This window comes from Netta rufina (assembly GCF_964035555.1).
Source record: "Netta rufina genome assembly, chromosome: 2".
NCBI lineage: Eukaryota > Metazoa > Chordata > Aves > Anseriformes > Anatidae > Netta > Netta rufina.
In genome coordinates this window covers 80,102,483-80,120,049 of record NC_140124.1, presented here as the reverse complement: position 1 = coordinate 80,120,049, position 17,567 = coordinate 80,102,483, and the positions used below count along the sequence as shown (strand labels likewise).

The window sequence follows — 17,567 nt, the reverse complement described above, 5'->3', positions numbered from 1 at the left end:
CACAGGAGGTGGGCAGCTAATGGTCGTGTAATAAAGCTCAAAATACAAAAGAGCCAATGGGAAAAAGAGACCCAAGAATAAAGTGGAGAAAGTTAAGACACCAGAAAGACAATTTCTTACTGCTTACACATGCGTCCTTCCACCTATGACAAAAATCTCAGGTTTAGGCATAACCAACACCATTCTGCAAGTGCAGCCATGCATCCAGAGAGCACGTTGGGAAATGCATTTATCAGAGTAGTGCCTTCAGCTAGAGCAAGGAGCGCAGCTGCTCTTTAGAAGCCCGCTCTCAAATCAAGGAGCAGACAAAAGAAAAATCACTGAGCAAACAATTTCTTTCCAAGCATATTATATTATTTCTCATTGACTAGGGCTTTGGTTTTTGGTGGATGAAATCAACTAATAAACAAGTTCATAGCTACTTGATTCTCTTTTATTAGTAAACCACCATGCCACTCTTTCCCTTGGAGAAAGTGCAGATCTCACACAGAATCACAGAATTTCTAGGTTGGAAGAGACCTCAAGATCATCAAGTCCAACCTCTGACCTAACGCTAACAATCCCCACTAAACCATATCCTTAAGCTCTATATCTAAATGTCTTTTAAAGATTTACAGGGATGGTGACTCCACCACTTCCCTTCTTCCACCAGGTCAGCCAGCCTTGCTCTAGTGCCTACAGGCAGGCAGTCTCTGCCTCTCCCTCTAGGTGGGGAGCTTTCCTCTGCCACTGCTGCACAGCCCCACATGCTGCAGCTGGGATAGGAGGGGGAGAGCTACTACTGCAGGGTCAGTCTGTCAGGGTATACTTCTCCATTAAGCGTCCACGTTGGTCCACGCAGCAGAGAAAAATCACCACACGCGAGTGGAGGCAACACCAGCATAGAAATGAAATTCTACCCAGCAGAACAGCCTTTAGGGGACTTCTAGGTCGCAAGCATCCTGATCATCCATTCAGGGAAACAAGGGGAGCAACACTATGTTCTGTTCAGAACAGTGCTGTTTTCAGATTTTGAGCTTGGGCTTTCTTCATTTCCCTAAACCATTCTGCTTTCCTCCATCTCAACAACAGTTCATCTCCTTGCTCATATCGCCACACACGCACACACTTTCTTCACTAATCACCAGGATCAGACAAAGCAGACAACAATTTCTATGCCCATCTCAAACTTCAATGTGTTTGATGGCAGTTTTAAATAACAGAGAAAGTATAGAGCTGACTTAGTCCTGTTCGAGTTTTGCTCCCAAGAGGTCTGAACACCTTTCACAGATGTCCGGAAGAGCAGCACTCCTTGATAACGCTTAGGATACCTGAAGCACCTTCTGTCTATGTAAGGTCCCATTACTTACCTAAAGCAATAATATTAATCACTAGACTTTTCACCTAGTGTTTGTATCTTGTCATGAGGAATTCACAGGAAATAGCTGAAAGGTAAAAGCTTAAAGAAAGATCAGGTACAGTTGAAGTACTGAGAATGACAACCAAATCAACTAAATCGAGAATCAAGTCAGAATTTGTTTAAACAGCCACTGATACCTTCAAGCAACCTGTTATTTCTCACCTTTAACCATTATTTCAGGATTAGTAAGTTTATTCATGCTCCTTCCTCTCCCCCCCCCCCTTATTATTTAAGCAAATAAATTAATTTAAACTCAGGAGCAAGCTTGCTTGAAAAAACTAAAATCTTTGAAGTACAGAATTTTACTCTCCCATTGAAATGGATCATCACATCTTTAAATTTCAGTCTTCTGTCTCTTGACAGCAGAGGAGTTGGTCTTTGCTGGGCTAGGCAGCAGTAATGTTGCTAGAGCCATCAGAACAACGTGAACTGGAAGGCAGCAAGACCAGAAACTTCACCTTTACAGTTTTTCCTTCTCTTTCTCTTGTTCCCACCCCAACATCATTTTTCCATTGAATTAGTCAGCCTTTTTCCACGTAATTAATGAACTAAGTGTGGCTAAATGTATTAACAAAGATGGCAGTATGCTAAGAGTGTTAATTCTGCAAGTCTGGTCTCCATGCTAATTAAGCCATTCCTCCTATAAAGTCTCTTAAAAATCTAACAACTTTCAGCTAGATGGAGTTCAAATAATTCATTACCCAAACTGTTTAAAGGTGCAACTATATACCCATGCATGCTACAGTATCCAACACATCTTTGAAATCCATAGTAAAGCATTATCATTTGCAAATAAGCCTCACATGTGTTTTACAGATGTCAGCAAGCTCAGGCACAGACTGAGGAGAAAAGGAAATGTATTGGTACCATACCACTTCTGCTAGCCATGTTTCAACAGCAGTCCCAAGGAGGTTATAACGAGAGTTGAACAAAGATTTGTTTGCTTTATAGATGCCAGGAGCCACACAGAAAGTTGCTCAGTTCTCAAACAAGTAACTTACTTCAGTTTCTCCAGGGGTCAGGATAACTGTGCATTATTGCATTAATCAGCCCTACCTGAAAGAGGCAATGCACCAATGCTCAATTAATTTCAATTCAGGCTCATTGATAACCAGAGGAGTAAGCACAGTTTTCTAGTTTGTTTTATAGAGAGCATTTCACCAAGCTGTCTGAGGAATGACTATAGCCACCTAAATTATTCCAAATCCAAGCTACGTACACAGTCACTCCTTTGTTCTCCCAACACCACTACATAAACTAGAACCAAGAGGGAGCAATAGAAAGCCTTGCAACAGGAACTCTGCTTCTGCATTCAGTCATCCATTCTGTTAAAAGCGCATGACATTGTCAGTATATATGCCCAGCAATAGCTGAGAAAAATCTTTACTACTGTATTCAGTTCAATTTCCCTTGCTGGTGTTAGAAACATAGGCTTTTTCCCTCAGATCTGCTGTTCCCTCAGTTCTGGTAATACTGTAGCTAACTCTCAAGATCTCCTGCCAACTGAGTATCAATGGCACACCAGTAAAACTAGAGAAATCAGCATTTTTCCAAGGAGATTGACAATGGAAACATCAGATCAAGTGAGGCTGCCCATTATCACAAGCAAGCCAGGTTTTCTACTCTTCCCTACCAGAAAGCTGCACTTCAGGAATTAAAAGTAACGAAGATTTTCAACATATGGATTTTTATGACTAAAAACCCCAAAAGGAAGAAAGAGTCAGAAGGCCTCTCTGCAAAAATTAATCCTGGAATTAACATGATTCATTTGAAAACTTACCAAGTGTTGTCTTCTAAGAATTATTATACGTGAACACCTGTAAGGAGCCAACTATTAATAGCACCAATGAAACTGTCACACAAAAACAAAGAAGTGCTACTTGTGGCACTATGATTCAGGTTGTGTCAGCAGTTTGATTTTCATGACTTTAACACCCAGCTGTGAAAACTGCCTTCGGTAGAACCAAGCATATTACGCCTCTATCCATGGGGAGCAACATTTCTGTTTTCACTGGGTAAAAATGCAAGGGTCAATTTTAATACATAATCTCTGGATAATAAGACCCAAAATTTGCAAGTTGTTTTTGGATATAATCATTGCCAAACGGGACTATACCTTAAAAGGACAGTTTGGTAAATACTGCAAGGCAAACACGGTGGAGTGCAAGAAGTGGGGAAATAAGAATGTGTGATTTCCTATTTTGGCATACGTACCTCAAGAATTAGAGGCATACCAAAGAAACCGTGTGCTAATACAGAATTCACAGCTATAGATCTTTGTAAATTGGACACTGTGTGTTTTAATGCAGAACAGCAATAACATTTATTTTTAAGACATCACTTGAGATTCTTCAAGCAAGGAAATGTGTAAGTAGTAAGCACTGAGTGACTAGTCCTGTGCAAAGTCAAAAGCACCACTCAGGCTGGCACTGGACTTGTCTGTTGTACACAGGAATGAAAAAGTGGAGTTTTTCAATTACCCCATCAGGGATATATTGCTGAAGAGATTCTGCAATGAAAGAGCACCTTCTTTTAAATAAAAAGGTCCTGAGAAATTCACAATGAATGAAACTAGACTCCATAAAGGCTTTTTCCTAGTATAGTTTGATGCATCGGGCATATTACAAGAATTTGGGATTTTATTCTACTTAATAGCCAAGTTTAATTATGATGAACATTAAATACTACCTTAGAAGGTTAACACGGCTAACTGTGAGGAAAAGCAGTAATGTCTTAGCTATGTTCAGTAATATAGCAATTTACTTAATTAAACACTGAATTTTAATAATGTGATTTCCTACCTGCCTCTCATTGTATACAAACACATACCAGAGCTATGTTTTAAACTTAACTGCATAATGCTAAATACAGTATAGTCTTACTGCAAAGGTAAGAACAATAGAGTAGTTTTTCCTCCAGGTCTTTTGTATCTCTCTTCCCTTTTCCCATATTAAAATGAAGCTTCTTCTCAGAGGAAGACAGGGAACTAGGAAGATTTAAAGGCAATGCACTTCATTCCATAGATTTACAAGCCTCTCTCTCACCCATCTGTCCCTCAGAGTCCAAGACATACTAGAGGGAAAGCTGAAGGTACAAAATACTGAACTAAACTAAAAACTTTCTGAACTAAAAATCTTAAGCCTTTCTCTAAGCCATATTGAGAGGCAAGTGTTGATAACTAGCCAATTACACTCCTATAAGATCAAATCCTTTTAATGAGAGCAATTAGAAATCCATCAAAACCACTGTCATTGAAACTCAAGAACTGGTCAGGATCAAACCAATATTATTTTGCTCAGCATACTGAATCACTCAAAAGATTTTAGACCTTCCTGAAGGAGGTGGGCTTGTACTTCCTTCAGAAGGAACGTCTAATTGATTTTTGGCCACCCTTTCCCTTTTCCTACCATCTAGGGCTATAAATCGGCCCCATCCTGTCCTTCAACACACACAGGCCATATGGTAGATGCCAATATTTGTAAGTAGTTATAGGAACATTTTACGAGGGGAATATGGACAGACTTTAGCTTACATTGAAATGCCACAGGCTCAGTAAACCAATAGACAGAAATGCCTGAATTCTCCAGAGGGTTTTGGAAGCAAAACCATTATATTTTTGGCTATGCACATGGTTTAAGATGAAAGTTACAGTACACGTGATAGAGTAACATGAGACATCAATGAGGCCAGGTAATGTAAGCTCTCCTTACTACAAGGAAAGAGACTACAAGTCAAACTCACATTTGCCTATCCTATAGATAGCTTCAAATAAAATAAATGCTTCCTCATTACAGAATGAAGCACCACGTGGGGCAATATTTGCATAAGTACCACCAGCTGGTCACCCTGAGCACCTTCCACAGTCAGCAGAGCAAACATCCGCGTAGCCAACACAGGTTACAGCACAACTCTTCTTATCCTGAGGTAGGAACATGCACTTGATCAAACAAGCCTGCACTCTGAACTTAATCAGCTAGATAACTCTCACCCACCTAAGCAGCTGCCTAGAAACTTGCTGAGATGTAGACACGTGAGTAAGGAGGTTCCCACTTGAAGTGACAGAATCCATCCACTAGTAACACAAGCTCGTACGAAGAAAGAAATGAAACAGCTTCAATTAATTAGTGCAAGTTCACCATCGCATTTCTGTAAATCACACAAAGTATTTCCAACAGAAACTCAGCCTACTTAACTGGTGTCAAAAGTAAGCTGCACGTCTGCCTCTGCAAATGCCAGCTACAACATTTAATGATTGGGAGGTTGTCTATTATTTCAAATGCACGTGGACTCTCTCACATTTCACTCTTTAGACACCATGTTAAGAAAAATATTTATGAATCAGCAATAACTTAAACCATTATTTTACAGTTTTCAGTTTTATCAAAATAAATACAGTGTTAATACAAATACAGTGTTATTGCTCAGGGAATTTTGGTACTGTAAAGGCTCCGGATGCCTTCTGTTTGCCAAATCCGTGTTATGCTTCCCTTTAACTGATGAAGGTAACAGATAGCTGTGATACACTGGAGGTGATAAGGACTGTCAGCATGCGTGTGGCAAAGCTGAACTGGACTGCAAGAGGAATAAGCAGTCAGCATCCTCCCATTTAAGTGTTACCTCCCAATTTAAAGAAAGTCCTGTTTTTCATACTGTTTAAAAAGCAGCACAATAGACAGTGTGATGATTTGAAATTCTATCCAACCTTCCTAAATTAAAGAATCATACCATAATGTTTCTGCAATGGTGTTTTTTTACACCATGACATTCTGCAAAAGTACAAGAATATTAATAAAAGCGCAGCAAATATTAGATAGGAATTTTTTCACTGATTTTTCATTATTAAAGAATGAAATAGGAGTCTTACTTTCTCATTCTAATCGTAAGTTTCCTTAAGTTTCAAAATGAGAAAAAGGATTGAAACAGTTGCACTGTTTCATAATAGAAAAGGCTGCAATAAGAACATGGGAAAGTAAACTTCTTAAATTTCCTACAATGAGCTGATAAGCATTAAACAGAAATCAAATACATGAAGCAAAACCACACGGCCACAGATGCAGGAACAGCTATGAGTATGACTACTCCCCTAAAATGGGCTGGAAAGGGCATAAACTGAAGTTTAGCTCTTAGTCTTTGTGACTTCCTTGCCTTCTCATCTTCAAGAAGAGTTCTGCAACTATTTCAGCTTCAGTAATGAAAGGACAGGTGCTACTGAGTCTGCAGATCTACAACAGCAGAGCCTCTGAAGCTGTTCAAAGGCCAGTCATTCCGAAACTGCTCTTTCCCTCTCTAGTATCACTGCAAGCACAGTGGGAGGAGGTGAGGACACGATAAAAAAAAATATCAGCTTGTAAGCAACAGAGATTGCCAAGTTCCACCAGTGCAGACCAGGCTTGGGGCTCAGCTGAACAACATTTGATCAGGAACAGCCAGTTCAGCTTCAGTAGAGAGGCTTCTTGGCCATGTCTTCTTAAGCATTCCCACGAAACACATCTCACAAAGCTACTGGTACGGGCACACCATCTATAAGATGAAGGAATATAGACTTCTGTATGCAAATCTGAATGAAGACTTGTGTGTCCCTTTTATACCGCACATCCTATGGAGTTGTAATGATATTCTCATTTCAGAAGCAAACAGCATGCTAAGTTTTGGCATGAATATTTTGACAGAAGACTACCATATAATCATGGGAAAAATTACACTGACATGAAAACCACAATTATTTAGCTGTACAAAATCCAGAAAACTTTGCCAGAAATTTCAGCATCTGAAAAAACAGCTTTCTCCACATAGATGTTTATGCTTTTAGAGAACTGTATCTATCACAAAAATATCAAGTATACCAGAAAAAAATAGCTGTTCACCCTTCTAAAAAAGGAAATTGAAACTAAAATGATGTTATGGATCACCACTGGCATCACTGATGAAGCCTGACACACCTAATGCATCTACGGAGATCCCGCATGCACAAAGTGTTTAGAAAAAGAGGCACACCTACTTCCTACCATAGGATGCCTGCAATTTGACAAGTAGCAGCCTAAACAGCCCGGTGGTGTGTCCCGGATTCAGAATAGCACCAGCCACTTACAGAGAGGGACGAGAGGAGCAGTCAGAAGGATTTGCAATGTATCAGACTGGAAACAAAAGTCATTAACAGTGTGCCTACATAGGAACAGCCCCAAATCAGGCAGGGAGTGTTTCTGACTTCCTTCTCTTCTACACGTACATATTGTTCTATACACCTTAGGAAAGGCTCATTTACCATTTCATGAGTGGGAAATGTGTTCAAGCTACTTCTGGCATAGGTCTATACATTAAGTCTGAGTAGGAATCTCCTATTTTCAAGTTGCTAGTTTGTTGGTTTTTTTGTTTGTTTGTTTTTTATTTGTGACTTTGCTTTTTGTGTTTGTGGTTTTTGGTTTGTTTTGGCTGTATGTTCTTGAGGTTTCCCATACAGTTTGGTGACATACCACCTCAAAATACTTTCAAATACCCAAGAACAGACGAACAGACAGTAGACCTGGCAGTGCATCTCTCAGCCACATGCTTTTGCACCATCCTGAAAGGTGGAAGTTTACAGATTGAGCATTATGTACCTCACATACAAAAGGATATCTCCTCTAAAGTGAACGATGAGAAAGCCGAGATGCAGGTCTTTAACAGTTATGCAGGTGTCAGATACGAAGCAGACACAGTATCTTTTCATTACAGCAAAAGCACCTGAACAGACTTTCAAAAAGACAATTCCCCCCTGCAAACAGACAAAATTTTATGACAGACCATAGGAATTCCCCGTAGAGAGGAATTCTCAAGCAGCAATAACTGGGTCAAATGACAGCTAAAACCAGAAAGCTTTCATAGAAAGGTAACTATCTTACCACATTTAAGAGTCAGCTTTTTCCAGATCAAGCATATTTTCTTCCTATTATTTCAAATGTGTTCAATTATAGTAATCATAGCACCAACTAGTTTATCTTCTAGGAAACTTTCCAAAAAAACAAAGATCCGCAGCATCCCACACCCAAGGCAAGTAATTTTTGTAGCTGACATACTTGTTGGATCACTGTATTTTACTGATCATCAGTACAAAGCTGGTGTGATACCATCAACTTTTATCTGACCGATTTGACTGTCTGATGCAAGCTGCACCATTACTCAATGCAACCGAGTTGTCTCCTGGTAGTGAGAAATGCTATTCAGTGGAACCTGAACAGATTCCAACCAGATAAAAGTCGGACACATCCTTAGACAATTTGCTTGCTGTCAGATGAAATTCAAGTTGCAAAGCAAAACTGTTTCCCATTCTTTTTTTTTTTTTGATATCTTAAAAAAGTGGACAAAAACTCTTAAAGAAAGCCTGACTTAGGTATACTACTTGCGTGCATATGTGAACAAACAGAAGTTGTTACAAGATTTGTATTGCATGTGAAGAAGTTTAATTGCTTAAGGACGCATAAAAGGAATAGGTGACAAGAGACAATACAGCTTACATCAAGTTGTTTGTCAGGCTTCATTATGGATTTAGATTGTGAAAACTGTGCACACCCTAGAAACAAACAAAAAAGCACAGTAGGAACTTTAATAACAGAAGGCAGATAGGAGAGAATTCCACTCTTTCACCTCGCCATCCAATAGCTTTCCTTCGTTGAGTATTTTAGACAGAATGGGCTCAGACACATACAGAACCCAAAGGAATTCCTTGACTGAGGTACTGAAAAAAGAGAATTCATATGACAGGAGGTGAGAAACAATAAGAAAAAGCTTTTATTTTGCTCATTTGGCTAAAAAGCAAATTAGCAAGAAGAGATTTAGAGCAAGATAACATGTACCTGTGAGAGAAAGTTAAGACACCTACCATTACGTCGACTTTCTCTCACACCATTGTTCACTTTCTGGTTCAAAGGAATGATGCTTTCTAAAACAAGCCTGAGCTATAATGCAACAGCATAGAAAGGGAAGCAGAGCTGACAAGTTTGTAAGAACAAATAACTTAATCAGGATTCAAGTCCAGACTCAAATGCCTAAAGAAGCTGGGCTAAAGGTGTGAGAAACTGTCAAGAGAGAAAGTATTTCATGCCTCACCAACAGAACAAATAAAAGCACAGGTAAGCACAAGGAAACTCAGACTCAGTCACGGCACTCTTCAGAGAAATAAGATGTGGAAAACAGAATTAACAATAGGATGAACACCAGTATCATAACTGCACTGAAAAAACCTTTGATGCAGCTTTCTTGGATTACAGGAATAAGAGCAGTAACTTTTCTGTTCTTCACACAGTCCACCACAGCAGGCAGTACTCCATTTTCCTTGTCCTCCTGCATAGCTACCTGTTTTCTAGGAAATAGACTCCCTTCTGCACAAAACTCAACAGCTAAAATAATGTGAAAGAGGCGGTCAGAGGAGAAACAAGACCAAAGCTTAGTGAGAGAGCATTATAGCACAAGAAGAAGGGAATTATCTCTTCAGTTTGGATTGGCTGTAGGTATATAGAGAGAAAGATGCTCAAACCGTAACATTTTAGAGAATACAGAAATACAGGAACTGTTTACACTGATGGTCACCAGTCTTCGTTTTAAAAAATGAAATAAACAACAAAACTAAGAAATTCATATGCTGCTGGTAATGCTCCCCTTGTCAGTCTGGGCAGCAGTGGCAATAGCTCCCCATGGCAATCCACATCATAAACCTTCATGCTTTATTTAGCATGCTTGCTTAGCACAAGTCAGCTTCCCGAACACAGATTGGGTACTATTGGGTACTATGCCTCTGTCTTTCTCATATCTTCGCACTGTTAGAATATACCTTAACACTGTAAAGTACTGAACACACTCCAGAAAGTTTATCTACTTCTATACCAGGTACATATCACTGTATGCAGTATCTTATAATTCACTTGCTGTTGACAATGTTTTACAGCCCACATCCTGTGGGCATCTTGTTCAAGCACAAGGAACTGGATTGCCTCCACTGATCCTTGAGTCAACACCTGTTATCTGTGCTGCTATACCATGACTTCCCTTTCCAGTAATCAGCCTGAGAATAGACTTTCTAGCAGCCATAAACACTGAGCAAAGTTGCACAAGGATGGAAAGAAAAAAAAAAAAGGAAGTTAACACCTCAAGACAGGTGTATGGACTAACCTTGTATCAGCTGCACTTTATCATGAATGTGTTGTAGCTCACCTGTGCTCAAACACCCCCCCACCAGCCCCAGCTGGGCTCCTCTGAGCAGGCACAGACAGCATGGCCTGGACTCTCAGCTCCTGGAGAAGATTAAAGTCCTGCCAGTCTGCATAGAGTTGTGGAACATGAAACAGCTGAAAGGCAGTAAAACAGAAGACCATTTAATTGTAATTGCCTTGGATAACAAGTCAATGCATTAAGTGAATTAGAGCAACTGGTAGTTCTCCTCCCTTCAAAGGAAGAGCTGAGAGAAAGAAATTATGGCATATTTTCTAAATTAGGGCCTGTGCTTTCAGATAGTATTCTAGCCTCCCGTTTCACTCTTTGACATTTTCCAATACCATTTTCTCTAGAGTTTTGGGTGAAACATGATGGCAATACTTTATACTCCGTAAAATGAAAGACCTGGAATTACAGTTTAGGTAAGCTTGGGTTTCACCCCACAGCCATTATTCATGTGCTGCAAAACTTAACTAGGCACTTACACCACCTCCTTGTCTGATTGTGGGTGTTCAGCTTCTGATACTATGGTGGTTTTACTCAATCACTTAAGTTGATATCAGAAGGAACAGACCTCTAGATCACACAGTCCTAGATCCATGAACAAGCCAGGATGAGCTAAAGCAGGTTGCTCAGGGCCATATCCAGTTTCATTTTGGATACCTCCATGGATAGACCATGATAGACATCCTCTCTAGGCCATCTGTTTCAAGGGTGGACCACTCTCACCATTTAAAATACAAGCATACACACAAGCATCTGTCTCAAGATCAATTTATATTTCAATTTGAGCCGAAATTACTGTTCCTCCTTCTCCGCAGCCTCAAACTAAGATAAGGATGTTCAGCACATCTGAAAGCCTCACTCAAGACAACTCTTGGCTATTCAAAGACAGCCGCTGAAATAGAGAGCACCTAGTTTCAACCCAGACAATGCCTGTATTAATAAAGAGGCAGAACTGCTTATCCATAGCTTTACATGTAGCCTATGCATTTGACAGAAATGAAGGCACCTGCATAGAAGCTGCTGCTAGTAGGGCTACTACATGAGCTCTCATTTACAAAGCAGAAACACAACTGATTTCACTGTCTACAATTTGCAAAAGCCTCTGGCCTTGTATTGACATGAGTTCTAGTGTATTACTTCATCAAAACTGGCTGGACAGCCAGACACAAAGAGTCATGGTGAATGGAGTTAAATCCAGTTGGAGGCTGGTCACTAGTGGAGTCCCCCAGGGCTCAGTCCTAGGGCCTTTATCGATGATCTGGATAAGGAGATCGAGTGTACCCTCAGTAACTTTGAGAATGACACCAGCTTAGGTGCGTGTGTCAATCTGCTCGAGGGCAGCAAGGCTCTGCAGGAGGATCTGGATAGGCTGGACCAATGGGCTGAGGTTCTACAAGGCCAAGTGCCGGGTCCTGCACCTGGAGCACAACAATCCCAAGCAGAGCTACAGGCTGGGAGATGAGTGGTTAGGAAGCTGCCTGGCATAGAAAGACATGGGAGTATTGGTTGATAGCTGAATACGGGCATGCTCAGGTGGCCAAGAAGCATCCTGGCTTGGATCAGAAGCAGTGCGGCCAGCAGGACTAGGGAAGTGATTGTCCCCCTGTACTCGGCTCTGGTGAGGCCGCACCTTGAGTACTGTGTTCAGTTTTGGGCCCCTCGCTACAAGAAGGACATCGAGGTGCTTGAGCGGGTGCAGAGAAGGGCGACGAAGCTGGTGAGGGGCCTGGAGAACAAGTCCTACGAGGAGCGGCTGAGGGAGCTGGGCTTGTTCAGCCTGGAGAAGAGGAGGCTCAGGGGTGACCTTATTGCTCTCTACAGGTACCTCAAGGGAGGCTGTAGCGAGGTGGGGGTTGGTCTGTTCTCCCACGTGCCTGGTGACAGGACGAGGGGGAATGGGCTTAAGTTGAGCCAGGGGAGTTTTAGGTTGGATGTTAGGAAGAACTTCTTTACTGAAAGGGTTGTGAGGCATTGGAATGGGCTGCCCAGGGAAGTGGTGGAGTCACCATCCCTGGAGATCTTTAAAAGACGTTTAGATGTAGAGCTTAGGGATAGAGCTTAGTGATATGGTTTAGTGGAGGACTGGTTACTGTTAGGTCAGAGGCTGGACTAGGTGATCTTGGAGGTCTCTTCCAGCCTAAATGATTCTGTGATTCATAGCTTAGCTTTATGAGTTAAATGATCATCCTATTGGTCTACAAACTCTTATCTTACCATCTCTCCAGGTAAAGCAGGATAGCACCAGATACAAGATAGACACTATTCACAGCTCACAATCCAGTGACAGAAGGGGGGCGGGGGGGAACATCAATATAACCCAGTTGTTGGATTCGGCCAGAATATTTTTTGGCATTTCTCCAAGAAATTAAACATCTAAGTATTCTTAAAAGCATCAGTATACAGAAAGACAATCAGACTGACTGCAGTGCAGTCAGACTTTCCAGAGTTATTTAAATGCAACTCTAACAGATATTTAGTCATAGTGCCTAGAAAACAAAGCTGTCAGAAAGCACTGCTTCAGCAGTTTCCCCAAACAAGAGACAAGACAGGAGGTAAAGATCTGGATATTCAGTAGTAAGTGTTATTTAAGCTGCTATTTGAGTCACAAAAATCTCATTTTCATATAATAGTTCTTCATAATAGCTCTTCAAAGTACTAAAGTTTGAGAAATCCAGCATTTTTCCACATTTCGCACTGTGGAAAAATCCATCTTAAAAAAAAAAAAATCACAGTTTGTTAAAAAAAAAAAAAGTTTTAATACACACAAGAGGCATGTTTCAACAACGTTATTTTTTTTGTTACATGAAAAGAAGTGCTAAACATTACTCAGAAGTAACCTACCAGCAGACCAGTACCTACGTGAAACTTCAGAAGCACTTTATCCATCCAAATACAGCAGTTACTCAGACCAGAGGTCACTTTAGCAAAACAGCAAACTGCAGTTTGCCCCACTGCTGTGGTGTGAGAAGGGAGATAAGGGAAATCTCAATGCTGCAATGGGAGTATATGACACCACTGGTTACATACTAGAGTCTTTTATCAGTAACACAAGTGGTAGAAGGACACTGATTTCACCCCAACCCCGCTGGTAAATGCAGGATTTATAGAGATTCGTTTATATACTATAATTTCACAGAGACTACGGTCCAGCTCTTGCATGATCAGGAATTCTGGTGCCAACTATAGAATTGGTTTTCACTTATGGCTTTACCACCCATGTTGCTACCTCCTTTTGCTATCTCGCCAGAGGTCACAACCTCTTTCCTATCAGTTACACATTGAACCCTGCAGCGCCAGTACTTCTTTTAGGTACTTCCTTCATCCTGTTATCCTCATGATGAGTTTTTAACCAACTGGTGCAGGTAAGCAGGCACATGACAAACTTCCATTCACTATACAGAGGGAGTTGTTGCAACCTCCTTTTGCTATCTGGAGCAAAGTCACAGCCTCCTTCCTATCAGTTAGGCATTGAACCCTGCAGAGCCTGTACTTCTTTTAGGTACAAGATGAAGGAAGTAAGCTGCATGAACCATTTTTAATGGACTGGTGCAGGTAAGGAGGCATATGACACAAGCTTCCATTGACTATACAGAGGAAGATGTGCAGATAGCCCACCCTCTTCTGGCATCCTCCAAAGCCTTGTGAGTCCCATTAGAAGGGAGTAACTTATAAGATGCAGCTGTGCCATGTCTCCATGGCATACTTCAATTAAATGCTGCACCACAGGACAATTCCTGTATCATGAAAATACGGTCATACCTGGGCTCAGTTCCTTCTTCATCATAACAGGATGAAAATCCCTCTTTTGTCAGCGGAAGAGAAGGATAATTGAGATGTTCATGACTACTTGGAAGTTCTCAGAAACGTAATGAGGCGTTTGATCTCAATGTTTATGATCAAGTATGCCCACTGTGGCATCATCTTGACTCAGGAGGTGCCACTGCAGTTCAAGCAGCACTTCATTTAACCTCTTAACACAAAAGAGAAACTCTACATTCACCTAAAACTGTCACGGTCCACTTGGCTCAGTATTATCTCCCACCTACCCTTGTTCCAGGAACCAGGCTCTGTGGGGCCTTGGTTCAGCAAACAGTCTCGGAGCACGCTGGCCACACGCAAACAAAAGCCGGGCTCCTTACATAACACAACCATGCCAACTCACTTTTCAAAAGAAAAAGAATCCTGCAGCAGAAGGGCCCTAGTTTGAATAAGATTAATTTACTATCCAATGCTGTTCTGTGCTTTCCTCAGCCTGAAGGGATCCAGGCCTTTATTTCTGCACCCTGAAAGAGTTCCAATTCCAAGCAAGAATGCAGAGAGAGACCAACTCCGTTTAGCCCAGTAATTAAAGTGACTGTCTAGAAAAGACAAAGCCTGAGCTCGTTTCCACTTTCATGTGTCTGTGCATTTTATGCATGATAATTAAGCTTAAAAACATTCTCCCGGAAGGTAGGACACACAACTTTGCCCATTCTCAGATAAGGAAGAAACAGAATCCAAGTCTCCCATTTCCGGGTAAGGCCTCTCCAAACAAAAAAAGTCATTAAGTGTAAATAATGACAGGTAAGAAAAAGGGCAAGGAACAACTACTAGAGCAACTTTTCTTTAAATTTCACCTACGAACAGACGACAGACCATTATTCCTAGTGGTAGATCTCAAAATAATGAGAAACTATAGGACCCAGAAAGAGGTTGCTCTCAGCATAAAGCTTTCATCCTAGGCCAAGAGCTGGCAGTCTCATCACTAAGGCACCCAACCTCTTTGGCTACCTTTTAGGTATTTCAGGCCTTTACTAGCTCTGAATCCCTGCATGTTTCAACATTAAAAAAAATATGCCTGACATAGGCTAAACTAAGATGGAAGAGCTGCACTGAAAATAAGAAAAGGTAGCACACAGAACACTACGCTAAAAAATAATACCACTATGGCTAGAGGCCTCTTACTTTTTAATAAGAGAAACATAACTTCTGTCAATGAACCAGAAGACTATTCATCTAAGTAGTTGTTTGGAAAGCTCTGTCTGTACTCTTGCTAAAAACAATCACCAAGTAAAAATGTTAGTGTATATAGGTTATCTTTTTGTCCTTCTCAGACTCAGTTGTATCTCCTTGTCAAACAGCCATTTGGTAGGATTTCTTAACCTGCTCTTGGCAGACAGTCACTAACCCATCAGAAAAGGTGACTCCAAGATATGTTTCAAGAACACATGAGAACAGGTATAACAAGCTAAAACAAAAACAGCTGATGAAAATTCAAAGTACAGTCCAGGTTCCTTTTGATAAGACACAAAAACTGCTATGACACTGTACTGTCACTTGATTTATTCCCTCAAAGGTCAGGACCATTACAAAAGACAGAAGCATTGACTAACATCATAGCAGAGTAAAGGATTAACACGCTTGTTTTCACATGCACTTTTCCACAGGCCAAACAATTCACGCCAGTACCCCACAGATGGATCTTTGAGCATTACAGGAGATGTCACCATTGAAGGGGAAGAAGTTCTTCCACGTATGAATGTGTCATTGGTTAAACATAAACCATAAGGGAAAGAAAGCTGATCCACTGATTCTAATACAAGTAACAATGCTTGCTGTTCCGTGTTACCTACTTAACAGGTTCTACCCATCACAAAAGATACATCCTACAAGCAAAAGTCACTCAGCATGTTCTAAGAAATAGTGTGCAAGCAGAGCTGTTTTTCCACATAGCGGGCAGCATCTATGTTGCAAAGTAAGGTTGATTAAGGAAGTCCAGGGCAACTTTCATTTAGCATCCACTTGGCAGCAAAGATGCAGCAGTGTCAGGCTCCGCGTGGACACACAGTCCAACCAAACATCCAGGCTGCCTGACGGCAGTGAGAGCTGCAGATGCTGTGCACGAACAGTCCTGCAGGTCTCCCAAGGTTAAAACTCACCACTGGCACATCCTTTTTCACAGAGCAGGAGATGCTGCAAGGCAAACGCTTTCATTTTCACGCCACCTTTCCCTCGCTGAGCTCACTGCTATCCCTATGATTAACCCAACCAAAAATTAAGCAGGGACTGCGACGGACCTGCAGGAAGGCAAAACAAGCAGCCTCGGGAGCTGTTTGCATCATGCATCCTGGGTGGAAAGGCGATGCTGACTGCAAGGATGGCTAGGGATAGGTGATAGGGAGCAAAGGCGCAACCCAGGAGGCAGGCTGCCCTGCAGCACCACGCTGGCAGCTCCAGCTAGAAGAGCTCCACCAGCCTCCAGCAGGTGCAGCTGCCTTCTGATAAAGCTCAGCACTCACCTGTGCTGACGATTCCCTAGGAAACACAGCCGCAAGCTCCGCGGGGACCCCCCTCACACCCCCTTGCAGCACAGCACACCCCAAACCCATTCAGCCCGCAGGCTGGCTGCATCCCCCACGGACCACCCGTACCTGCCCGGTGATGCCGGTGATGAGAGCCACCTTCCTGCCGCACCCCTCCTCTCCTGCCCGTGCCATGGCTGATCGCCGAGGGAAAGGAGCAGGGGCAGCCCGGGGGAGGCGCAGCTCCTGCACATGGGCTGTGGCTACCGGCCGGGGCTACCAGCTCGCCCGCCTCCCCGCCGCCATTTCGCGGCTCCCGCCCCGCCCCGCCCCGCCCCGCCCGCAGGTGCAGCCCCGCCAGGCGCGCTCCCGCGCGGGGGGGGGGGGGGAAGGAGAGAGGGAGGGAGTAGCGGCCGCGGGAGCGCGCCCTGCTGTCCTCCCCCCTCCTCTAGCCTCGCCCCGCCCCCCTCGGCCTCGCAGCCAATCGGCGGCCAGCGGCGCTTCCTTAAAGGGACCCAGCGGAGGAGGTGCCGGCTTCCTGGCCGCGTGTCGTGCCTATGGGGGGGGGGGGGTGGTCGCGTCACAGCGCCCCCTGTGGTGTGGAGGAGCGGTGTCCACCGCGCTGAGGAAGCGTTTTTTTTTTTTTTAGCGTTTTCTCGCTCATCCTATCCGCCTCCCTAATTTTTCAATCAGTAATC

The 17,567-nt window shown here is 42.5% G+C and overlaps 1 protein-coding gene across 1 annotated transcript in view; it reads right to left on the bottom strand.

The window, feature by feature from the left end:
* GMDS (GDP-mannose 4,6-dehydratase) overlaps positions 1-17,169 on the bottom strand; it is a 403,988-nt gene extending 386,819 nt beyond the window's left edge. Inside the window, exon 1 of the mRNA XM_084282724.1 lies at positions 16,999-17,169. Coding sequence (XP_084138850.1) covers positions 16,999-17,064 — 66 coding nt within the window. The 5' untranslated portion in view covers positions 17,065-17,169. The remainder of the gene's footprint in view (positions 1-16,998) is intronic.
* Positions 17,170-17,567: the final 398 nt, after the last annotated feature.